The following is a 27,839-nucleotide window of genomic DNA, read 5'->3' on the forward strand; positions in this document are numbered from 1 at the left end:
GCTCAAGTTGAAACATCCCCAAAAGATGACTTTAGTTGCAAGGAAAGCGCCACAGGTTGCCGACCTTCTGCGATATGACATCAACATGAAGCAAAAGGGCACATTGACCTACCTATGATATTTGTCTTAAACAAAAGCTAAGTACAAAATCAAGTGAGAGATAATTCTATACATAGATGGATTAGAAGTATCCGCTATATGTGTAAAATCAGAAGATGCAAATGAAACAAGATGGCTCCTATGATTGTTTATGATTTACGCTTCTCGCATAATTCACCATTGCAGTAAAAGAAATATATTCACTTCAACACGAAAGACTTGAAAACAGTTCAGTGAAACAATAAACAGGTCGAATCAAAACATGGTCCTTTAATCAACAAAACATACAACACAACATTTACTCTTACAAAAACCAATTGTGGCATTCACTGATGTTTACCATGTTCGTGTTTATCGTGTTTATAGACGAGAACTGGCACGTGAGAGTGATGAACCAAATAATCACTGACGCTGCCCATCAAGGTCCGTCTCAATGTTCCCAGACCACGTGACCCCGTGACGATCAGGTCTGCTTTCTTCTCATTGGCTTTGTTGATGATCCCATGACCCGGACTACCACCTTGTATGCGAACTACTTCTCCAGTCATCTAGAATATCACAAGAATAAGTCAGAATTTTTTTTAATTTTAATTGTTAAACAAATATTAAACACGACTGTAAGGGTTAAAAATTGAAAGTTGTTACACAACCATGTTTACCACCTGTTGGATGATGGATGTGAAAATTATAAGCATAAAGGCTTTTCAATTTGCATATAACAGACATCAAAATACATGTTGCATCATCATGCAAGAATGATGAATGCTCAAAATATAGGGCCTCAGCATTAAGTAACTTTAAAATAAACTATTACAACAATATAATACCAAAAACAAGATTGCTAGACGTAGCCATATGTCCCCTGCCACCGCAAAAGAAGTTGAAGCGCAAAATTCCATAACTCTTGTGAAATTTGTCGAATCAAAATCACGATATAATATTATCACCAACGTATGTTGACTAACAATCCTACAAAATTTGAACAAAATCCGTTGAGTGGTTTCTGATGAGTTGCGTCCATAAACTGTTCCTATATAGTGTAGCATGTACAAATTCAACAAAGTCCAATAAGTTCTGTAAAATTTGTCAAATCAAAACGGCGTAATATGATCAACGACATATGGTGACTAACAGTCCTACCAAATTTGAACAAAATTCGTTAATGGTTTCCGAGGAGATGCGTCCACAAAGCCAAGTGTAAAGGACGGACGGACAAACAGACACCGGTGTTTCTATATCCCCTTCCGTGTTGCGGCGGGGGGGGGGGGGGGGTAATAATGCCATATCACAATATTGACAACAATTTAAAAGATGTCTTAATTTCGATTGGGTACTCGTATGGAGCTCAGATGTCTTCATTTATCTTTTATCTTGATAAACTTTTTCTTACAATGGTAGAACAATGCGAAACTGGTGCCAAAAATGTTAATAGAGACTCGTACATCTTTCTGGCTGATGAAATATTTCGTATCTTCACTTACTGATCTAGAGCTCTGAATATCAAAGAAATTGCAGTGGAGAATGCTTTGATGTTATTGATGAAAAACAACTCACATTATGGGATTCCAATACTTTGTTCAATTGTTCGATAAGAGCTTGAATTCGTTGTTCTTCCTCCTTTATGGTTCTCTCTACTACTGTGGGGTCTGCCTGTGACAACGAAACCACTGAAAAATATGAATTTATAACACCATAACTACATTTTCAATTTTGTAAACTTTACTATGCATTTGCTACTTTTGGTATCAAAATAAAAGTTCTGCAAACATCCATATTTCTTTCCATTGCGGGTTTACTTTTTCTCACTGAGGTCAAAGAATACAATCCTTGCGAGACTTTAAGTGTAATAATTTTTTTAAATGCATTCATACTGTCAAATGTACATTACACCACCGCGTCATAAAACATACAAAGCACAGTGTAAGTCATGAAGAAGCGCTTGTACAGAAACATTTAGATTCAGTACACAATTATGATAATGCATATTCACCATAGACAGTTATAGTACTATATATTGACCATCAGGTATAATAATATTGACCAGCAGATAAAGTTATAGACCTGATTATTGCCCAATAAATACGATACTGTATATTGCCCAAAAGACACAATAATGTATACATGTGTATTCACCAGAAGGTAGGGGTTCTACTGAATACTGACCAACTAATACAATTACAACACTCTATATTAACCAACAGGTACAATTATATCACTGTATATTGACCAACAGGTACAATTATATCACTGTATATTGACCAACAGGTACAATTACATCATTGTATATTGACCAACAGGTACAATTATATCACTGTATATTGACCAACAGGTACAATTATATCATTGTATATTGACCAACAGGTACAATTATATCACTGTATATTGACCAACAGGTACAATTATATCACTGTATATTGACCCAAAGATACAATACTGTACTGTATATTGACCAACAGGTACAATACTGTACTATATATTGACCAACAGGTACAATGCTGTACTGTATATTGACCAACAGGTACAATGCTGTACTGTATATTGACCAACAGTTACAATGCTGTACTGTATATTGACCAACAGGTACAATGCTGTACTGTATATTGACCAACAGGTACAATACTGTACTGTATATTGACCAACAGGTACAATACTGTACTGTATATTGACCAACACGTACAGTTATAGTACTGAATACTGTCCAAAATATAGAGCTATTTATCATACGTTCTAACAATAAATTTCTTTTGAAAATCATCACGGGATATACATACTTCCAAAATTAACATTGAGGTATTCTGCACAATGTGCCAAAATGACGTAGTTTCTAGATCGGTGAATGTTTTCTGCATAATCTGAAAAAAAAATCATATAATTATTAAAGGAACAAGTATAACCATAATTTTGACAGTAAAGTGTGTTCATGTTTTATGTCGGTCCAAGTGTGTGTGTGTGTGTGTGTGTGTGTGTGTGTGTGTGTGTGTGAGAACTCATATAACTTCGTTTCGACCTTGAGTTTTGAAATCATACCATTATTGTGTCGTCCCAGATTCTTTCGCGTAGTTTTGTCTTCCGGGGCAGTAGTTCATTCAGGTCCCTTATTGGTTGACTCGCTTAAATCTAATATAAAGACAAATTTTAACAGAGGCTCAACGACAGCTCTCGCACTATCGCTTTTACAAAATGTTACGGTCTTATCTCCACCAAAGAGTTCTCTGTCAAGATCACTGAAACCCTCCAGATATTGTACGACAAGGGTGAGTTACAACGACTGTAGACCAGTACAATTTTATCTACTGTGTAAATGTTACAGAGAAGACATGCCGGATCGTCTAGTAGTCATTGCCATATCGAACATCCCACGTAGAAAATCTCTGTATAATTGATTTACATATTCGTCGGCATATAGAGGATTTACTGACACTCCTGAAGGATACGATTGATACCCTCCTTGGTACCATGGATGTTACTTCTCTTTACACTAACATTCCGTGGTTTGGAATAATTAGGTCATTCAATATCCTTCAACCGAATCACTCATTGACCTTGAACATGTCCTCAAGTTTAATAAATTCATGTTCAACGGTGAATACTACCTGCAAATCAGTGTCATGGCTATGGGAACTAAAATGGCACCATCTTATAACAACTTCTTTATAGGGAGACTGGAACGTAGCCTCCTATACTATTCATCAGTTAAACATTTTTGTTGGCTATGTCTCATTGATGACATTAAGATGAAGTGGGTTGACGGTCGTGAAAGTCTCAACGGCTTTATCACAATTGTACTTACCAGCCCGCCCTCAAGTACCTCAATAGTATTCTGAGAAAATACCTGCCTATTCTGTAGATCAATACACGAATGGCTGATTTTTTCTAAGAACCCTCCTATGGTATCCTTCAGTCGCCCCAGAAACCTGAAGGACATGGTGCATGTGGTAAGGATTAGATTGCATAATCCTTTACCTAATGGGGGTGTTACAAAACATGTTTATACCCCAGATGTCAATTATACAAATATAGCCCAGACACTGAGAGTTTACAGTCCTGTCACAGGTCGCAGTTACAAAGCATTGGGAAATTTTTCCTACGAAGCTAATAACAGGATTTATCTCATTAGTTGCGATGATGTAAGAAACGGTATGTAGGAGAAACAAGATATCTCGGCCAACAACCACTGGCCCTTAGTCAAAATCATGAAAGATTGTCTAGTAACTGCACATTTCAATGAAAGTAATCAAAAATGGAAAGGCATGACAATAGTTGTTATAGTTTAAAGAATGTATTGAGGCACACACAACGAAGTAAATAGATATATTAGAAATGTAAGTAATGATTTATTTTATTTCTAATTTGTCAATGATTTCAATTCAGTTAGCTTTGTTAGAAAATAAATGGTGAATTAAACTGAGGAGGAATAACTCACCAGAGAAAGTTGAAAAGGAAATGTACAGTAATATTTTGAAATTGAAAACTTTCAAATTCGCTTTATTTAATAAAAATGCGGTTTTGATAGAAAGCAGTTTAAAACATTTTCAAAGCCTCTGCTGAACCATCGTCGGAAACCCACGATTGATTACGCTTCATTCCTCTCTCCATCACCCATGGGTCCATTCATTCCTACTCGCTCGTTCTCATGAATAAATAGTTTAAAATATCGTCCAATCAAAGTAATCGTTATAGTAACGAAACTCTTCTGTTTTAAAGGTAGTATTAACTTAACTTTGCTATCACAACAATGGACTGAAAGCGTCTTGTTGATTGGACAAATTCGCTCAGGGTGTTCCATGAGCGCCCAATCAAATTGCCTCATTAATTATTCATGAGAACGAGAGAGTAGGAATGAATGGACCCACGGGTGATGGAGAGAGGAACAAAGCGTAATCAACCCTGGGTTTCCGACGATACTGCCGGATTCGAACCTGCGATCTACAGTTCGGCAGTCGACAACGCTAACCTACGGTACTGAGCAACCCAGTTAGTCAATCAAATTCCAGAAAAATATAAAAAGGACAACTCTTTATCGATGAAACAATTGGGAAAGATTAAAGTCCTATTAGGAATTGTAGAAAAAAATACTTCCGTTCGGAATGAAGGGGAAGCAACACGATTTTAGAAATGTGAGGAACAGAATAGTTATGCATCCTTTCTGCTAGTCCTGAAATCACTTACATATCTGAGTGAGAACATTTTTAAATCTACAATTCCTAATAGGGATGTTGCTGCGACTTCCGTAACTCCTTTAGATCTGCCACTTGTTATCAAAACTAATTCTGAAATGGTTACGAGTAGTACAAATGTATTTTAACACCAGTTTTGAAAGGAGTACCTGTGGCGGGGATAGGTAGCAGGTAATCACTTCGCGATGGGAACGCGGTTTATCCAAGTTACCACGCCAAATACCCCGTTGATGCAGAATCCGCGCTAACCATACTGTGTTAAATCAATATCATTGTCCCCTATATATTTTCAACTTTATACAAGTGTAATTCTACTATCCCAGTAAGAATTTGAATGTGTTCACACTGTTTTGTCACTGTGAGGATTTATAAAATAGATTCCCGTGTGAGTATATCTATGGTTTTGTGTGCATAAAATAACCTTGTGTTTCCGTCATTGCAGTGGATTGTATGATGTTTTGTAGAGGTAATTGAACGTGACAGTAATGAACATCTACAAATGTTGAGGATGTCAGACACTGATACTATTTATAACTCCAGGTTGATTTTCACAACACAAAATGCGCATGTAAAACCAGAAGTTGGTTTATTGTTTATCATCTTTTAGTATTGCAGGAATTCAAATCTTACGAATTATAAAAAGGTTCAAACCTTCTACTCGGAATACGATCAGAATGGAAAAAAATGTTAATGTGAGTGTATGTTTTCCCCAACGATATGCATGCCATTACCGAGTCACTACTGTGCAAACTAATTTTAAAACGTAAATTTCTAGAAAATATAATGTGAAAATTAATCAAGAATACATGTACTCACACTTAAGTGCCATCGCAGAGTTTTCACTACCATCTACAGCTATGAGAATTCTCGATTCCGACATTTTGATTGCCGATGATGTCCTATGAGTGTAACTGTTTTTGCTATACTAGTTGCCCACTAAATATATGCACCTAGTGATAACGTAGGTGACATTTGTTTTCAGAGTACGATAAAAACGCCCCTTATCTCTCACAAGTTCAAGGTTAAAATCCACGATTTGAACAGCACATTATGCATAAACACAGGATATCGGTGCGGTGTAGTACGACGCAATTGTCATGTGTAAGAACTTAGAACGCTTGTTCGAGAAAGGAAGTACTGTCTTAAATTCCTCTTCGTCAGTTTATCAATGAATTTTCAATTCTGTTGTGGCCAATTGCAATTCAATATCATATTTCATATGGATGCTAATGGTGACAATAAATTACGCAAAATGAAGAACTCATCGGCTCTATAACTTTTCTCCCAAAGCTTTTAAAATTTCATATACACTTCCAGTAGATAAATACTGCAGCTGCATGATATTAAAATATAAAAAACTACCACAAATTTTGTTCTGGTTTGAAATGTTCAGGTTCGTGGATAACGCGTTTGATAAATGCCAACAAGAATTGGAAATAAACATGAAAAATAATGCATGACTTATCCCTTGTCTGAGCAATTTGAGCGTCCAATGTCATTACATTGATAGTGAGTATTTTGATAATAACCTACCATTAATTCGAGTACAGGAGTCTGCAGTGTTATTAAAGAGACACTACAGCTTATTTTCCACATTTTAAGCAGGCGTATGGATAAAATGATAAAAACCATGCATGTTTCGATACTGACAATTTATAACAAAATTTGAATGCATCAATTTGCTCTCATCTGCACTTTGAATATCATCCGAAATTCAACGGTCTCTTCATGACAACTCGGACATTTTACATCACGTGATTTACAAGAAACTTATTCAGATACCATTATGGGGTCTACATTCGCTTTTCAAGAATGGGAGTATTCCTTGCTTTTTATAATTAAGTAATTATAAATCATCATTCTACCGAAAACCCTTCTATGCATGTCCCTATTGACCAAACAATGCACGTGACGTGTTCAGATAAATTGTATCCGTAGGAGCTGTATCTCGTTCTATTTTAACCCCTTTTTTCGCATAATATGTCCAAATTTTGGGTTTATCCATGCTGTACTGTTTACCGTCTGTGCGCATGCGTCTGCAGACAAATAAGGAGGAGTCTCAATGTATTTAAAGGGCCGTCAAAAAGTATTAATTTTTGCGTTTAAATGATTATTTTCAACTTTAGAAATGTTATTTTCGCAAAGTTTATGCATTCAACTATGCCACAAAATTTGAGAAAGCCCTGGGAAAATTGTCATTTTATGATTTTTGCGCAAAATGAGCTGTATATAGTGTCTCTTTAATCAAATTGAAATAAAAATCCGGGAAAAAATTATCCACCGTCTTCTATATAAAACACCAGGATGTTATAGAAGACGTTGGATATTTTTTTCCAGATTTATATTTCAATTTGATTAATAAAACCTCGAACTCCTGTGATTTGAGAACTAAATATTTAATACTGTAAAGATAAGCAGTTCGTTACTAATTTACATTTGTTGCAATAATAAAGAATGGGAATCAGTGGCCATCTACAACCGGAATGTAAGGATGTTTTGTGTTCTTTTTCAAAACATATCTGTGCTTCCTTTCTCCATTTTTTAATATATATATATATATATATATATATATATATATATATATATATACGGTTTTTAAAGTATGCTTGGGTGTACGATACCTGATTATTCCCCTTATCATAAACATTGGGGAAAGTATCACACTACAAGCCATGCTGAGAATGGAAAGTTGCTATCTAGAAAAACACAGTGCCAGACTGGTTGTAAAAAGAATATTCAAACAGACATGGCATCTTTGACATTACAAAACCACGTCCACAAGAAGCAACAATAAATCTTCCTTGTTTAATCTATGACAGGGATCAAAACCACGCCTTTTGTGCAGCTCCTTGGTTGATAGTGACGCAAACAGACAATCGATTGTGATAGAATACAATGCAAGAGTAGTTTTTCATGACTGAACAATGCTATACTGGCATTCTTACAGCCACTGCATCAATTGAATTCATTTTGCATTTCAATGTGATTTCTTTCATAAAACCTATAAAATACTTTTTTCCAAGATCTTTTTTTTTTTTTTTACCCCAAAACTCTTTCCGAAATAAAAGAATAATGCACCAGTTGAGTTGCTGATGTACAATTCACAGCAACTTTTAATACAGGAGGACGATTTCAAGCTGTAAATTACACTTTCGGTTTATCCAGAATTAAATCCAGTCTTTATCGTAGTAATATTGCCCTTGATCTCTTATTTAGTAAACCAGAAGTTGAGATCAACTGGGTCCAATGTTTTAAGAATTTCTGTAAAGGTCACACTTATCACTTTCAACTATTTTTTAATATGGATTTCAGAAACAATAGTGCTCTTTCTCACTTGGATTTGTTTCGATTGGACGCAAACTGTTTGAAATCTCTCGTTTTAAGACTAGATATTATAGCCTCTGTTTTATAATAATCTTTGAATGTATAGCTTAGTGACTCTAAAATCAACCGTGACCATTCTCCCAGAATTTATGACCATGTTTCTAGGGGTTTTCTTATAAATCAGGTTTAAGGCATTATTTGCAAAATAACGATGTCCATTCAACACAACTTCAAGATCATAACAAAATATACAGTAGGTTATATCAGTTATTTATTTTCAAAATATGATAAAGGGCGTATCATACATACCAATGCGATCTTATATTTACATATAAATACATACATACATCAATGAGAAATCCGACAGAATGGAATAGGTTAAAAATTATTAAAAATATCTCTCACCATTGATACAATACTTATAATGTTTTTCAGTGGACTGATGATACATATAAAATGATTACAATGACCTTGATTGAGAGTACTGTAATGAAATGAATATTGGAAGACATTCAATCATCGAGGTAATATCTATCATGGATATATTTGTCTATCTGAACATATAAAGGAAAGTATGTATATATGTACAAATATTTTTTTTTTTAAAAACTCTTACGTATACTAGTATTAAGAAAACTAAAATGACACAACAGTGATCCTCAAACACTATGGACACATGTTTAGATTGATATCCGAATGAATGCTGTGAATGTGTGCTTCTAACTCGCATCTAAATCATCGTATATATACGTTTGCTACATGTCTTTACATTTCCAATGTTTTTGTCTTCGGTATATTTACCAACTGTAATGCTATCATCTCATGAATGCGCTGCAAATGTGCGTATGCATCTTGGTAAATATAATACTCTATGTTGATGCCTGGGAATTCAAACAGAAACAAGAGGTACTGTGAGCAATGCTCACTAAGAATACCCCCCGCTTACCCCAATCTCCCAAAGGGTGTTGGTAATAGGCAAAACTTCAGTATTATGATCCAAAAGGTATCTAGGAACACAACATCTCCATGCGATGAAAAAAGCCATTAAAGAATTTAAATGGAAACCATATTGCTACTTCGATGTCCAGTGCGCGTGACCTTTGCACCCCAAAATCGATAGGGAACATCTTCATCCCATGGTTAGTCCATATACATAATATGGTGACGGTAGGTGGAAAGGATAATGCTTTAGAGCCCGGAAACCATTGCGTCTATAGACGGACGGACAGACGGACGGACGGACAGACAGACGGACAACCCGATTCCAGTATACCCCCCCCCACAACTTGTTGCGGGGGGTATAATAAACGTAAATATAAAAATTGAATTCATACATAAGGGGATGAACTGCTTCACGGGTACATACTTTTCATGAAACGTTCACGCTAACACGCCTTGTGAATTATGCTGGTGTGGAGCGTCACAGTTCATTTTGTCATGTATTTTCTAAAAACGAAATTCACGTCATAATTGAAACGTTTTAGTATTCATGAACCTCTACATATCAAACAGGGAAAAGGCGCACGACTTCAAATATCACCTAGCGGATAACAAGGGAGATTACTAGTAAGTGTGTAAAAATGATGTTCACAGTTGGCTTCATCATTTGTTTTGCAAAAGTAGGGACGAAATATCAGACGTATGGCACTTAAGGAATATATTTGTGAAATTAGAAATGCTAATGATGTGATATAAACATTATAAATAATGTTAAAGATATCGACAAAATCAAATATGGAACATGACATCGATGAGAGACAGCTTGACTTTCTCCTGATTTATCTGAAAAGAATGAAAATATATTGTGAATATAATTAGACTAGGATTATCAAAGCAGAATTTTAAGATTTTCACTTATAGAATTATTATTTCCACTTTTTTCCTTTCAAAGATTTTTAAAAGACTGGAATTTACTTAAGAATCTTTCTTTCCTACACTTTTAAATTTCAGAAATAAAATGTAATTTCTACTAATCTTATTTGATATAAGGTACATGTACGCTGAGGCAGATTACGCATTATAAAGCGCGAAAAAGAGTGCAAACTGTCCCAAATTACTTTATATCGTATCAAATAAATAGAATTTACTTTCATTCCTTAAGATTGAAAAAAAAACCCGATTTGATGTAATTTGATGAATAATCTAAAAAGGAAATATGAATCATATATGATATGAAGCATTATTGCCGTAGCAACAAACTGAAAACAGAGGAGTCAACAGTATTGTGACAGCATTCCTATAACATCATATGGTGTGACTTGATTAATGACAAAAAACTTACTTTCTATATCAAATGAACCAATCAAATTGCATTTTACGAGTAAAATTAATCTATGAGACTCAAAAAAGAATACAATAGAAGATGTATGCGATAAAGTTGAAAATGACACATGAAGTTTTTGACTGCATTGCTGCCATACTAGTGTATGACTGAAGAAAAATAAAGAACCAGTCCGACACCAGCGACTGTAGGCGATGAATTACTTCTCTCTCTCTCTCTCTCTCTCTCTCTCTCTCTCTCTCTCTCTCTCTCTCTCTCTCTCTCTCTCTCTCTCTAACTTTCTATACATACGTACATTTCTTCTATGCAGAAATATTGCGTGCAATTGCTATTTAGGAAAGAGACAGTGTTGTTTATGAAATTATCATTTACTTAGATGTCCAGTAAAATGTTTACAACACTTAATGCATGACAGAGATTGTCACTTACCTTCAGCTACAGGAGATGTACTACTTTTTCTAGATTGTTCCGCTGTTGGTCTCACTGTTAGAGATTGGAACTTACCTTCAGCTACAGGAGATGTACTGCTTTCCCTAGATTGCTCCGCTGTTGGTCTCCCTGTTAGAGATTGGAACTTACCTTCAGCTACAGGAGACATACTACTTTTTCTAGATTGTTCCGCTGTTGGTCTCCCTGTTAGAGATTGGAACTTACCTTCAGCTACAGGAGACGTACTACTTTTTCTAAATTGTTCCGCTGTTGGTCTCCCTGTTAGAGATTGGCACTTACCTTCAGCTACAGGAGACGTACTACTATCTCTAGATTGTTCCGCTGTTGGTCTCCCTGTTAGAGATTGGAACTTACCTTCAGCTACAGGAGACGTACTACTATCTCTAGATTGCTCCGCTGTTGGTCTTCTTGCTTGTGTTGTGGCTATTGTGGAAGTTACATCTGAGGACCCTGTTGTCGACACTGGCTTGCCATAATCTAAAGCGAGATGAAATTATTCCTATATACATACCAGTGTCATTTCAGTCACATTATTCATATTGACAGTTGTCCTTACAAAGACTACAAATACATCTACATGCATTTTTAGGATGAATTTTGCTTCATTTGAAAATATGAACTCAAACAATGCTGCATTTGTTTGTCATTTCCATGTTTCTGGTGTTACAAATTATCATCACTTGACAAACAATCCCTTTTCAGCATGGTAAGTTATAAATGCCATGCTAACATAACCAATCAATCCTGCACAATAATTTCTATCCCAGAATCGCATCGTTTTGCGGCGTATGAACATATGATAGCAGAGTGATGTTCCGGGACCAGCACGGTGATCCTTTCGTTTTATTCAATCTAATTGTAAGGTGTGTTTAAGATCCTGCTGTTGACACTGACTTGTCATAGTGCATGATAATGCGGCGGATCTCTATGACAATCGTACAAAGGCTTTCTTATTACACACCAATTGCAAGGTTTTCTCAACCCTAAATCAGACTAGTTACGTCGATATATCTAAATCGAGTTGAAGGCCACAGCAAGAGAATTTTTTCTTCTCATGAATGTAGAAGCTTTTGAATAAATTCTGCCTCGTAAGAGTATAAAAACAGGTCAGCAAACAAAGGAGCACAATTCGTGCCCATAGGAATTCCAACAGACTGTTGGATTGATTGATTGATGTTTTCCGCCACACTGAACAATTTTTCAGTTATCTGGTGGCGACCAGTTTTTATTGGTGGAAGAGAGAATCCAGATACAATGTACCTGGGAAGAGACCACCGACCTTCCGAAAGTAAACTAGGAAACTTTCTCACTTACCAGCGCGAGCGGGATTCAAACCCGCTCCGACAAAGACTACGAAGATTTTGTCGATGAGGAACTCTAGCATCTTTTTTGTATCAACTTCAGAGTATTTTTGCGTAGAATCAGAGTGGTGTTTAACAAAGTAATTTTTTGAATGACTGATCACTAGATATAATAATATATAAATAGGTTGATGCTACAGGGGTTTCAACAGTAAGGTGAAGATAACGAACAGTGATCAATCTCATAACTCCTACAAGCAATACAAAATAGATAGTTGGGCAAACACGGACCCCTGGACATACGAGAGGTGGGATCAGGTGCCTAGGAGGAGTAAGCATCCCCTGTTGACCGGTCATACAGTCTCGTTTAAAGTCAGTATATGATCATTATAACGATCTAATTTACAAATACAATTCAACATGTCATTCGGACGAATGTTGTCTAACGTGTTTCATACCAATTGTTCATCGTACTCCGTTTACCTGATCAAGATAGAGGGCTCATGGCAGGTGTTACCAGTTAACAAGGAATGCTTAATCCTCCTAGGCTCCTGATCCCACCTCTGGTATTCGTGTTTGTCCTACTCTTAATTTGTATTCTCTATAGGAATTATGAGATTGATTACTGTTCGGTATTTTCGCTTTTTCAAGCAATTAAAAACTTTAAACTCTGAGAGCGTTCAATAGTAATACTAAATAGGGACAGCCAGTAACCTAAGAGAAATAGAAGAATAGGACGATCAAATCAACAAGCTGGACTAGTAATGACTATAGCCGGAATTATCTGGGACAGATGATTTTCTAGATCTGATTGAATCAGATTTACTAACGGTTGTCACAAGATAGCTTAAGTATCGCGTCTGCACAACAGTGTGAAAAGTGAGAAATATTGGCATCATCTCCAAACTGCCATGATTAATTTCTGTCTGTCCATTTGTTTTTTCTGTATATACGAGCAGTTGTAAAGAATCACTTTCTTAGTCAAAATCTACATTTTTCTGATTCAATCGTCGTTTCATCTTATTCATTATTGGTATGAAAATCGGTTTATGGATTTTACCAAGATGGGAAGGAGGTAAATCTCTTTTACCTCCCAACCCCTAACCCTATTTGCTCGACTTTTATTTCATTCCACCAGATATGTACAAAGTAAAACTTGTGCCCTTTTCAAGGGTAAAAATGTTTAATTCTTTTACCACAAGGAATTCATAAATATCTCGTAGGCTGGAGCATCGTTTCAAACTCTTTCTATTCTGACCATGCGACGATAAATTTGATATTCCTTGAAAATGAAAGAAACATTTTGTGTCTCGATACTGTGTATAGATTGTCAGAATAAAATGAGATGATACCAAGCCTGAAAATAGCCATATATTGAACACGAATCATTCCAGGGTCACTGGCATCGCTCTGAAACGGCGTTTCTCTGAGTTTGACGACTGATGATATACATCACAGTATCCAAAACTTCATTACATTCAGTCAAATGTGCAAAAGAATTTGTATGGACCAGTGTTTTTTTTAAATATCGAGGAAAAGTGTATTGTTGACAAATTAAACGACGTTTCGGCTTTGTTGTGACATGTTTTGAACGACGGCCATCAATTTTATTAAATCAGTGGTTCAAAACGATAACAGTGATTTAATGGCTCCTTAATTTTCAATGGATGTATTCCTTGGCTGGCGATCTAGTGGCAGACAGTAATCAGACCAATCTGAACATGACATGAAATCGAATCTAGTGCGTACATTGTCTGTGGTTCACAAAAAGAGAATATCAACATATACAATATATTAAAGTACTTACCTTTGATTGTTGTTACTCCAACATCATTTCCTAAAATATTGAACGCTGAACAAGTATATTCTCCTAAGTCAATTTCACTCATATTTGTTATCTTTAATGTATAGGAATACGAGTATTTGCTATGCATTTCTCGTCCAATTTTAAGTTCAATGTTGTTTTTGGTCCAAGAAACAACTGGAGGTGGATTTCCTAAAACATCACACTTAAGTCCCATGTCTAATCCGGTCATCAATGCCACCTCTGCTTGGACTAGAACTTTTGGAGCAACTGAAAAACAAATCACAGATCGTTTGATTGTCGGGTTTGGATACGACTTCCAGACAGGGTCGAATTTATGGAAAACTGAAAAAAATCTTTAAAATTAGGTCATGCCGTGGTTGTTCTAACGGACAGTGGTTTTCATACCTTGTCGTTCGAGTCAACGCAAAGTTTAACTTTGAGGTAACGTAAAATGTTTTATTGGTCATAAACCCGTGTACTCGTCGTACACAGAATCGCAAAACCACCGCACGGGTGCACGTGCATATAATACATTCAAAGTTTTATGACCAGAGTGTTTCACCTCTCCAATCGTCCCGAGCTCACTTTGTATTTATCATAGTCATTATCGCACGGATTTTTACAATATACTAGTATTTAAGATGTTAAGGTTTGTATGGGTATCTTTCGGAAAAAGTCCAATTGCTGTGTTGTGTGCAGCACGTCCTGTCGTGACTCGTGATGCACTCACGGCCGTATTTTTCCTCGTGGTAATTGTATTAGAATATAAATTGGAAAGAATTCTAAGGAAGGAACTCATTCAATGTCTATCTTGGAGAGCGATAAATTCAAATGTTTTATTTTCAATTACTATCAAGATTGTTTATTTGTATCTTTTGTATATATATATATATATATATATATATATATATATGTGTGTGTGTGTGTGTGTGTGTGTGTGTGTGTGTATCTAATCGTGGAGGCCAGACCCATCATAAGTAATAAAAAGAACAGACACATCAGTATTTAGTGAAAGCTACAAAACAAAGAGAAGCACTATCTGTTAAGGTAACTCAGTGCTCGCAGTTTTATCTGATACAAGTTCAAAATGTGCATTTATTTCCATTCATTAGAGTTAAAACTAACAAATTGTCAAATAAAATACATAGGTCATCACACTTTTTAAGATGTGAGACGTACATGAACAGACTCATATATCACCGTCAGAAAATTGCAATTTTCCATAAACAGTGATATTAAAATTCCATACAAACTGGTTATGACGATATAGTAGCATTCATAACAATTTCATGAAACTGTATCTTCACAAAAATATATAAAATGTCTTTAAAAAATAAAGGAAATCATCGCATAATAGACTTGATAAAGAAAGCAATGGAAACAGAGTTCTTGCCCTTGGATTCAATATTTTGAAATGCATTATTGATTATTCATCTATAACTTAGACTTTTGAAATATTTTATTCTTAACAGGATTTTTTACAATAACTATAGGAAAAGACTACAACAAAATTTATGTTCCTAACATGCATAAATCTAAATAAATCATTGATTTTGCAAAATCTGATGACATCACAGGAGGGTGGAATTACTTTAACTGTCATTAATGAGGTTTCTTTTGTCATTGCTTAGATTTATTAGTTTCTAAACTTATTTGTCTGATAATATATGTTTACATATTGTAATAATTCTGAATCCTCTGCCATTTGCCTGTATTGTACACAGTGTACCTATGAGCCACAGGGCTCCTTTGGTCAATAAACAATAAATAAACCCAATCATCAGACAATTAAAATTATTATATTGGTTATATTATACTAATTTCAGCTCGATGGTTCTTCTTTTCTCGGACAATAACTACTAACACAACAACCTAAATATCACAAAGCGACGACACCGTCTCCTTACGTGCATGAAGGTCCTTCAATCACTTGAATCTTGTCACAGAAAATGTTATGTACAAGAAGGGTATATGTATGTCACATCATAGACATTAGTGCAATGGACATATTCTTATGTTCTTGCGTGAAACTGAATGATGGGATTGTTATCAATGGAGGAAAGAACGATAATTCACAATTTCGTCTCTATGTTAAGTTGGGGAATTTTGCTAAATCTTACATTCTACGTCGACTGTAATGTTCCTGGAATCCATCACTCCATTCTCATTCGTCGCCTCACAAACGTATAATCCTGCGTCATCACGATTTATGCTCTCTATTATATAATTCATGCCGTTTCCCACTGAAAATGATAAGGATTGTTGATTTTAGGACCAATTTATGCAAAATGTATACAAACTGTCTTGAATATCTGTCTGTGTTGTATTGTGATAGGATATCTTTAAACACAGATAAATGAATTCTCGATTGTTGGCAGAAGAGGGTTAACAAAACAGCTTTATATCTCAGAATAGATGAAAACAGTTACCTTCAGATTTTTCCGGTCGTGAAATATATGACGTTTTGCTAATCTTATACCACTTGATGTGATATCCACTGTTAGCTAGGGCTTTGCAGTATAATGTTAATTTTTCTTCCTCCAGCAGATTTTGATCATCGCTTGATTCAGTAATTTTTATAAAGGAAGCTGAAAAAGTTAGAATTTCTTGTATTGCATAATACTTAACGGAGTCATCTCGCTCGTTTTCTTTTTTCTTTCTAAAATACAGAAACTCACCATAGTTTGCCTTAACAGATGGACCACCATAATCCGGAAAAAAAATTGACAATCTGTAACTCATGCAGGACAACCACCTGCTTATAAGTTTTACAATACAGAAGAAAGTTTATAAATGTTTTCTTTTTCATATTTCCTTGGTTACATTGCTTATATAAAAAAATTACAATAAATTTCTTCTACCGCCCAAGATCTGATAATTTTCATTAGCTAAATTTTAATATGATGTCAAAATTGATAATGTTATTTGAAATGTGCAGTCTTCATTTTAAACTTCAATATGTTTCCTCTGTGAAACTTAGGAGTATGATAACAAACATAATTATACCATGAGGAGGAATATGCCTGTATGACTATTTGAAATTCTGGACCGTCATTCTCGATCCCCTTATCCAAGTTATAAATGCTTACCTACTTTCTCTATGCCACTTGTTCCAACACACACAGAGCTTCCATTGAGTCTATGGTAGAAGTCTATACACGTAAAGGGCCATTCAAAGTCTAAATTGTTTAATGCAGAGGCACATCCACCCTGACTCTGTTCACAAAGGTACGGACACACGGGATAGACAGTGTCATTAACACACGGCGGAAAATATGTTCCGCAGAGAAATGGCAGCATGTATTTACTACATTGAATTACTGGATAGAATTGGCTGAACTCCAGAGATGCATCCTCCTGTTTCCTGTGCCCTTTACTGTTTGGAAGCAATGTGAAATTTGACTGTAAAACTCCTTGACACTTCCGAACACTCATCTTCTCACACCGTGACTCTTTGATCTCTAAAATTGAAACTAGATACTGATAATGTATAGAACCTAGAAGTGTACTTGGTGCTATACAACAAAACTACAAGAGTATACACAACATTTTGTTATTGTTATTGCAAATAAAACCCAGTAATTGAACTTCATCTTCATTCTTTATTTTCGTAAAATTACAGATGTAATTTTATTTCATTATGAATTTAGTGATGTGTGTTACATTATCGATCTAAAATTGTTCCACCGTTTGAATTTGAAATTTGAATATTATTTTGAGAAATTGTCACGTAATGTTTTTCTTTGATACGGAATGCAGTATTTCAAATATATTTTATTATCGTTGATTTAAAAATGAGTCTTCGACAATGGACAGTTTATGAGATTTCAATAGAATTTTCAACGTTGAAAACTTGGTCTGAGAACTATACATGATAAGTCTATTTACCTCCACCCCCAATTGACGGCCAGCTTTTACGTCAAAATCAAATGCTTCTTGTGCAAACGTTTGACCGAAATGACTTAGATAGCACTAATTATGACACAATAAAGATGACATTTAATTTTCTAACCGTTGTCGATAGTCCGCATGAAAAATGTGTATTTTTCACACAAGTTATCTAACGCAGCTTGAACATAATTCATATAAAAATTATATCTAGAATGATTTATCATTGTAGCATATATAAGTGACATTTTCTGTGTTTGTTGTTAAAAACTGTCTAGAACAAATTGAGTTAATTTATACTCCATTTACTTCAACATAAGATTAACGTTGAATTACGGTTGTTGAATGTTGCAACCATTATCCAACACTGTGAGCCCACTAGCGCAGGGTCTAAACTTCTACACGTACCTGAGAGTATTTGAGAGAGTTCTATCTGACCCTGAGTTGTTCCGGCATTGTTGGAGGCCTTGCAAGTGTACACTCCAAAGTCATAAGACTCCAGAGCACTGATGATTAATGAGTATCTGGCGGTATGGGAAGTAGAATCATAGACGCTGAAAGTGGTTCGGTAGTCTTTTGTGAGTTGCTTCCCTTTATACCACCACGTGACGTTTCCACGTGGATATCCCTCCACAATGCACTGCAGTCGCACCTCTTTACCACGCTCTTGTTCTACCCGTTTTGGGGCTGTTATTATTGGCATCACTGTGAGAAGTTAAGGCATGAAGATTAACACAGTCATTTTACACTGTACACTTTGATATTGTCGCTCGTGTTATTCTGACCCGACATCACTTTACTTGAAATCTATCATGATAATTTGCTTAAAGAAATCGAAAATAATGCAATACATACTGGTATATTACAAAAATTCTCAAAACTTATGGAGAGGACTTGCATAGGAAATACCTGTCGTTCAATCCATATATCTTGATACATAATGAATTTTTATTTTAAAGTCTCAAAACAATTCATTTTATTATATGATTGAATAATTCCTAGCTCTCTAATTGGCTGAGATCCAACAATGTAGAAATCATACTACGTTATGTTTACCTGCACGTGACCTTCCAGGTGAACATAAGGAATTATTTTTTCCACATAGGACCAAAAATAGACCTTCCAGGTGAACATAAGGAATTATTTTTTCCACATAGGACCAAAAATAGGTCGTTGGAACTTACAATTAAAGCAAAGAACAATCTTGAAGAGTTTTTTAATCATTTAATCATATAATAAAACAATTATTGCTGTTTTTGAGGTCAATACGATGATTTAGACACCTGAGGAGTACAATATTCACCGAGCCCGAAGGGCCCTTCGGGCTCGGTGAATATTGTACTCCTCAGGTGTCTAAATCATCGTATTGACCTCAAAAACAGCAATAATTGTATATTGTTTTATTTTTTTAAAAAAATGATCATACGTTGAACATTAACACGGAAGTATCTGTCTGCATGGGGTGAAATTCCGTTGTCGGCCCGACATGTGTAGATCCCCCCGGAATCACGTGTTACATTTAGTGAAAAATAAGAGCCTGTTGTTCCTAGGTCTACAAAATACAAATACAACTTGAAAAATTGTCCAAAATTCTAGGAGATCGTTAGTACATACATATGCTTTAGAATTGAACATAGAAATTGTTTAAAGTTAAATTTCATTTTAAGCTATTATTAAAATATACTAGATGAGTAGTTCCGGTACGAAATAATTATGACTTGAATTTTCCAGACCTTCAAGTAGTCGAACTCCATTATCTAATATCTCCTTGTACCATTTGACGGTTGGAAGAGGAGTTCCCGTAACTTGGCAGCGAATCATGAGCTTGTCCCCAAGAAACGTGTTCACTGTCCTGTTCTGGTTCAGGATACGAGGCGGTGCTATAAAACAACGCACCTGTTTTATTTCAATGAAAAGACAAATTATCATCTCTACCTCTTTTCTTCTTCTTCAGTTCATATTTGGGTTCTGTTTACGTTGGGGGATCACTTTGATAGTTGTGCCAACCGTTGTTTGAACATGAAAAGGTTACTGACATATAAAAGTACACAGTTTTCGCTCTTTCACAGAGTATACTATCAATCATAAACATTCTTTGTAATTTAATACCAATAATCATTTTCTTAAATCCCGTGGGGATTCCGGGTTAGAATAGGTCCTCAGTACTCCTTGCTTGTCGTACGAGGCGACTAAATGGGGCGGTCCTTCGAACGAGACCGCGAAAACCGAGGTCCCGTGTCACAGCAGGTGTGGCACGATAAGCACACCCCCCCCCCCCGCTCAAAGGCCATAATCACCGAGCATAGGCCTAATTTTTGCAGCCCTTCACCGGCAATGGTGACGTCTCCACATGAGTGAAATATTTTCGAGAGGGACGTTAAACAATATTCAATCATTTTCTCACACACACACACGCCTACACCCACATAAAACCTTTAATCGGAGGGCATGTTTTACCTTTAACCCAAAAATTAACAGTTGGTTCTGCGATGGTAGTATTTTCTTACCTTTAATTCAAAGATTAACATTTGGTCTGTGACCGGATGCATTTTTTTCCTCTTAATCCGAAGATTAAGATTTATGCTGTAATCGGATGGTATAACCCCAAAATTAACATTTGATTTGTAATCTGGTGGCAATTCTTACTTATGATCATGAGACTTTTTTTTTTTTTTTTTACCTTTAACCCAAAGATAAACATTTGATCTATGATCTGGTGGCATTCTATTACCTTTAATCCAAAGATTAACGATCTGGACAAGCGTGGCCCCTTTCATGCATCGGTACTCTGCCTGATCCGAGGACTTGAGATTTGAAATAGTCAAACCCCAATCGTCAGCGTACTCTTGCTTGAGCTTATATCTGTTCCGGTCACTGGCCACCACATTAATGCCGTGGGAGATCGTCTCTTGGTAAGGCCCTTGCCATAGGACCTGGTAAAGAAAGGTATTTCAATTTGGACCACAATAGTGCTTCAAATTACAAAATAAGTTCATGTATGAAATCAAATTAATTGATGTTTTGATTTCAGATATCAGATCACGATAGCTGTATAACTGGCGGTTCTATATGTGTTACATGTACATACCTTAAGAAACCAGTATATGTAATTTATAAAACTATCCATTGGTAGCATGTATACTTACAGTTTCATACAGACCGATATTTTTCACAGAACATGGCAGGTGAGCCTGGCCCCCAGCGGTCCCTGTGACGTTAACAGCAGGGCTTAACTGTGCTGTGAAAAGTAAAACTATGGCTTTACAAAACTGACAGAACGTTAAGGGTTGATCATTTGGAAAAGTTGCTATCAAACTTCAAATACCAACCTCGCTTAGACTTGATTTGTGGATTGTCATGTGGTATTTTTTATCGTATTATCATTCATAGAAAGAACAGTTTCTCCCCGGAATGGAAGGGGGATACAGTGTATGATAGTCTTGCTAAATGATCATGGTATACATATGAAGCGTTTCTGTGAAATAATCCGAATTTTCTTAATTTGAAGTATCTATGATGCGATAGTCGAAAAAATATTGGATACAGTTTCGCAAAAGCTGACAATACCCGTCAGTTATTGATTTAAACTGACAGGCAGGAATTAGCAATCAAGCTGAGGAGAATATTCTAAGAAATTTCTTTAACATGCACAGATTGTTGGATAAGATAATGTGAAGGATGTATTTGCTCTTTCTCTCTCTCTCTCGATAACATTTCAGTGAAGAAAACACATTTCATGTATTATATGATAATTTGTTTACTTAATTGAATATATGCAACATTAATCATATCATATAGGCCTATATGTCATAACGAATTCAAAATGGGAGTTTCATATTCTCAATAAAATATCACACCCATCATGCAGTTGTTGATAATGGCCATTTTGGCAATTTCTGTTTTCCGTAACCAATAAGCAAACAGAAAACCACATACTTACCAAATAAAAAAATAAGTAGATAGACCAATTACGTAGTCATACCAATTTTGTAAACAGAACTTGCATGCTCAGAAATCGGTCTCAAATGATTGACACAATTGTGTACTGAATTCCACGCCCCTCTCTTCCTCATCATTCCATTCGTTTGCGCTCTTGGTCGAGAAAACGTGTCTGGTGTTATATAAAAAAATAAACGTATAATGCATGCCCCTCTTTCCCATGTTATTATTTAAAGAGTTTTCATGCCCATCACTAATTCAAACACATTAATTCTTATCAGAGAATCCTAAAACTGTCGACTATTTAGATATTGCACGAAGGTTTTCTGCAATGAACTTTGTGCATGTGAGAAAAAGGAAATGCCTCTGAACTCTGATCAAAATTTACACCACATTACGCAAATATTTGTCTGGAGATTAATGCTAAGATAAAAGACCTCTTGTACACTAAATCAATGGGATTGAATTATTTTTCAAAAACGTAATAAAGAAAACCATATTTTTTTCTTCCGTTAAACTTTAAATTGTTTTTAGTCCCAGAAATAGATTCTCTGACTTCAGCGGGAAACCGAAGTGTATACGCCTTGCTGTTTGGAGGCCTCTGATGTCGGAATATGACCCTAAAACACCACGTAGGTTAATATTATCCAACCGCGATTTAAATAACATCATAACATTTGATTTGAAGGATGCATTGGCGGATCTAATGGGGGAGTATGGGGATGCAACCTTCCCCCTTGGTTGGAGGGAAATAAGGTCATTTCGTGCCTTTTGGGGTCTGCAACCCCTTCCCTCCCCTTTCGGACGTAAAAAAGTACCATCTTCGATGACAATCCCCTTTGAAAATTTTCTGTATCCTCCTCCTGGATGACGGGTATAATTATGAAGATTTTGAGAGACGTGATAAGAAAAGTACACATTCTGGAAGTACGTGTTTGCAGTTTAATTGGCTCTTGTACAAGATACGGTGTATAAGATTATAAGAAAAAGAGCACATCAACTTCTAAGTCTGTCTTGAAATTTAGAAAAGATTTCCTTCAAATACTGGTAAGTCGCTACGTATTTAATCTGTCTGCCCAACCTAACGTGCGAACATGATGACGAATGAGCATTTATCATCACTATATGAACAGAGTGGCAAATTCTTGAAAGGGGTTTGCTATCTTTGAAACATTCAAACACAAAGCACCTGCTCCCCACTATTTTTCGTTTTATTGCAAGGTTTGTTCTTAGATGAAAGATACGAAAATAGATTGATTTTGTGAACTATTTTACCTCTAAAATGTCATGCCAAACCAAAATATTCTTTCCACTGTTAGATGTTTCAAAGTAATTTGGATAGAGAATATACATTGCTTTTAACATTATTTAATTACATGTTGGGCTGATTGACATTTAGTTAGCCTCGTTCAACCAAACACTCTACTATTTCTGTAAACTGCAACGAGCAAGATTGACAATGCTCAGAGATCTTATACATGTATTATATATGGCCCTTAATTACCAATTAAAATATATGTCAATGACAGAGGAGTCATACTTCCAACAAATGGTCTCCCATGATAATTTTGTAAAAATGGTGTACAGGACAGTCTTTCCATATCCTGTTGGCGGTACGGCAAAACATATTTCCCCGACAACTAAATTTGTCGAAACATTTGATCTACACGTCTTGGAGTTTGATTCATTCCTTTAAACGTCTTAGTCAATCAGATTCAATACAAATATTTTGGTAAGTCTCGTTCTGGCATTACAACGGTACCAGACTTTCGCTCGTTGGAGCTTGCGGAAACAGCCGGATGTCCGGTCATTTAGTTTGTTAACTAGCTACAGACCTAAAGCTCTCGGGGAGAAAAACTGTATGTCTTTAATATTCTTTTTTTTTCTAGAGAGCTAGAAATGTCTGCATCTATTTTTTTTTTTTTTTTTACATAGATAAGGATTTATACATTCTTCAAATGATCACTCTTTCACCATATACAGATTCCGATCCTTATAAACACGTGACAAATATTACACGTGTATCTCCTGTTTTACATTCCCTCTCACACGGAATCCGACAAAACATGACATGATTTCTAAAACAATAACGATTCTATCATACCCAAAACACCGCGTGTGGAGGAAAAACATTAGGCTAATCTTTATTGCATATGACGGGGTCTAGATGATCTCTTCACACCTAAACGGTGGTTAAATAGTAAAACCATCTGCCAAGGGCTTAAGTCTAGCAAACGTGAGCCAGATCCAGTAGTAGAATGCCACCAGGCACATCCCTTCAATCTTAATTCAAAACATTCAGAACTTGCTTTGTCTGTTAAAACTAACGCCATACCTTATATATATCCTGAATTCGCGCGTTTTAAAATTGCGGTTCTCAAAAGTTTTTATCAAATTACAGAAAAGGATGAATTGAAATACACAAACCAGATATTCTTAAGTTTGTCGTATCACATAAGGATCCTTGTTTCATGACTTAAATGCATGGTTGGTTTGTCAAAGTTATACAAAGAGCATGTCTACGATAAAACCATAAAAATTTGAAAAATGTCCATAAAATTTAACTCGTCTACGAAGAACAACGAGTTACACTCCTTGGAAACCAAGAATATTCCAATCGCTATAAACTAGGTTGAATTTCCTTTTTGACTCCTAGCTTCTACGATGCTAGTTAGTGGCTGCTAGCTTCAGTTTATTATTATTTTTAAGAATATAAGTAATTAATTACACGACGCAAAATATCTGTTGGTTTTGATAATGTAAACTTCGAACATTTATTGCTAATTCTTGCGAAAATGTTCAGTCGAAATTGCCCTATGCTTCTTCTTGACCAATACTAACAATCATGGATATGAATTAGAGACAATAGCACACAGTCAAGATCTAATTTCCCTGAGTTATTGTGTATTGTTAATTTAGTGTGCATTATTGATTATTTCAGACTCTAAAAGAACTATTTCAAGTACGATGCACAATGTATTTTCATAATTCTGACATATATGATACAATGTCGCCCAATGTATAATTCTGATAGTATGATATAATGTCGCCTATTTAGTGTGCATTATAGATTTATTTCAGACTCTCCACAGAATACTTTAAAAGAACTATTTCAAGTACGATGCACAAAACATAAGTCTGACATGTATGATATAATGTCGCATTTATACAGTGTACATTAATTGCATACTATCCAACCTTCCCAATAATTTTTATATAAGCAAAGTCTGCTTTTCACATTATCGGTAAATTTTCCGTAGATCAATTTCAATATTTGTTTGGCTATTTTCATAAGTTAATTATCTATAATATCAAAAACATGGTGAATGTCTGCCGACTGCGGTAATGACATCAATTTTATGAGCAAGATTTTGTAATAAAGATGGAGGAATATTGTATATTATGACCAGACGTGGGGTGTCGAGATCAGATATAATTTTCCAATATTCCCGAAGCAGCATCAATTGTACATGTAATAAAGTCAGTTTACGATTCTGGGTTAAACTAAGCCAATGTGCAGTATACAGCTTTCAAGAAGCCAAATAGTTTTTGACAAGAGCACAAAGCAAGATTTGTACAAATGAACAACATGCCCCTCTCTACTGCACGGCATATATTCCCATGTTATGACGGGGGTGGTAATAAAATTTGGTAGTAAATATTGCAAGTGCACTATATCCGTTTTGCTGCATGCAATTAGTTCTCTAATAATCCTGGGCCAATTAATACGACAAGTACCATGATACGTTCCTCTCATTTTGTTGCATAGCTAATTATGCATCGCATCAAAGGGAGCGAGTTTTACTGAATTAACACACATATACTGGAAATAATAAGGTGATGACTAAGAGAGAACCGAATTTCGAAAACGCCCAACAGTTAAAGGAAATTAGGTCTGTTGTTCTCCGAGGATTCTTGCTATATATATGATAAATTGGATAATAAAAAATACATTGACGAATAGTTATAACGCTAAATTATTTCCAACATCTTGCAGTCTAACAACGAGGCTACGCTTCTGTTTTAAACGAAAATGAAAATTAGGTAAATTTACGAGACGTGGGTGTTGAAATATGTCAATTAGAAAAAGTTCAAGAGCAAAAGTCAAATATACAGAATAATATGGTAAACTTATCAGATAAAAACTAGACATTTATAGTTTTTTGTATTAAAGCTTATCAGTGAGGAATTTAGTTTATTCGGTTCAGCAAATAAGTATTTTTATGTCTCGGTACTCATGGGTAAACATTATTCAATGATCTCTGTGATGTACATGTACCTTCTGTTTTTCGCCCCAACAAGTCTTATCTATAAATTTTCTTGCACATAATAACTGTTGCATAATAATGGAAACCATGCATAAATATCTCTACACAAGTTGTACACGCTTTGGGGCCTAGACGCGTCTAGAAATGGTATATTCTAAATATTAATGATATAAAGTTCCGACACTTTTTCTCTCATTGATACAATCTAGATATTATAAGACCGCATACAGCGACCTTCAGCAATCGTCAGTGTTTTGGTTTTTGCGTTCAGTACAGGTCAATAGGGTCTGTGGGAATCATGAAAGAGAAAAACACGTCTCAAGTCCATCGATATGCCAAAATTCGTAACAAACGTGCGAATTCCATGATCAGAACCACGTGTAATGATCTGGTGGTAGAAAGGCTCGTTATGTCATACTTAGCCTGGGTTACTGCTGCTGTACGTTGATTATGAATACCTTTGAATAGATACAAGTGGGTTCACAAAATAAAATTTGGTTTCACTATCATCAATAACAGATGAAAATCTCAGCCTTCACTGGAAACCAATAATGAAGGTATAAAAAAAATCAGATAGCATTCTTTTCACCAACCGCAAAATATGCCCCGTCTTACCGGGGAAAGTGCATCAGAAACGGATACCTCCTTCATCAATGAGTCGTCATTTAAACTTTTGAACCCCAGTTTCAAAAAGAAAACCAATTATAAATAACATGGTACAACATATTCCAAATACATTTAACATAGGGGTAGCTGTGAGTGTACTTACCCCGTACATGTAGTACTCCCACAAAATGAACAGTGAGTAGCAGGCGATACATGGCTGAAAGGAGTGAGTTTGCTTTGCGGCAGAAAGTTAAAAAATGTTGATACACTCAGGCCGATCCGAAAAAGATGAGGTGAACAAAACTTCCCGGATGTTCGAGCGGTGATAATCCAAACACAGCAAGCTATTTACATGTTTCATTGAGGAACATGGTCATTACCTAACAACGGTGCATGATGCTTTGAGACGAATGATAAGAGGAAGCCCCCTTATTTATTTACCAAAATAATGGCCAATCCCGATTAACGATAGCCTAGCACACTCTAGCGACGATGTCGGCTTCAAGAGCTGATTTCCTAAGCATTAGTCAAAAGTTTATCAATTACACTCTAAAACATTTCAGTGCGGTACATGCGCTAAATCACCGAATTCCTCGCCATTGATTAAGAGGATCAGGTCTTACATCGAGTTTGATAAATGAAAGATCTAGGAAAAAGCAATCCGGACTTTATCATCGGAGCTGAAAGAGGATGCAATAT

The 27,839-nt window shown here is 35.7% G+C and overlaps 2 protein-coding genes across 3 annotated transcripts; both read right to left on the minus strand.

Moving 5' to 3' along the window:
• Nucleotides 1-349: 349 nt before the first annotated feature.
• Nucleotides 350-6,714, minus strand: LOC125648839 (stress response protein NhaX-like). Its single transcript, XM_048875836.2, has 4 exons — nt 6,093-6,714; nt 2,871-2,951; nt 1,654-1,766; nt 350-647 (listed from the first exon to the last, which is right to left on the minus strand). The coding sequence occupies exons 1-4, from the start codon at nt 6,154-6,156 to the stop codon at nt 426-428; spliced, it is 480 nt and encodes a 159-aa protein (XP_048731793.2). The 5' UTR covers nt 6,157-6,714; the 3' UTR covers nt 350-425.
• A 2,140-nt stretch (nt 6,715-8,854) lies between these two features.
• LOC125648824 (hemicentin-2-like) lies at nt 8,855-27,782 on the minus strand. 2 transcript variants are annotated; one of them, XM_048875815.2, is made up of 12 exons: nt 27,304-27,782; nt 21,474-21,565; nt 21,059-21,260; nt 20,061-20,207; nt 19,754-19,879; nt 18,736-19,032; nt 17,529-17,900; nt 16,869-17,027; nt 16,560-16,682; nt 14,440-14,706; nt 11,686-11,808; nt 8,855-10,382 (listed from the first exon to the last, which is right to left on the minus strand). In XM_048875815.2, exons 1-12 carry the CDS (start codon nt 27,353-27,355, stop codon nt 10,279-10,281), a joined length of 2,064 nt encoding a protein of 687 aa, XP_048731772.2. In that variant the 5' UTR covers nt 27,356-27,782; the 3' UTR covers nt 8,855-10,278. The 2 variants fall into 2 exon arrangements, with proteins under 2 accessions (XP_048731772.2, XP_056022777.1); XM_056166802.1 differs by lacking the exon at nt 8,855-10,382 and having other exon boundaries at nt 11,254-11,808; nt 27,304-27,660.
• Between the last annotated feature and the right edge of the window lie 57 nt (nt 27,783-27,839).

The sequence above is a fragment of the Ostrea edulis genome, chromosome 5 (assembly GCF_947568905.1).
Source record: "Ostrea edulis chromosome 5, xbOstEdul1.1, whole genome shotgun sequence".
NCBI classification, from domain to species: Eukaryota; Metazoa; Mollusca; class Bivalvia; order Ostreida; family Ostreidae; genus Ostrea; species Ostrea edulis.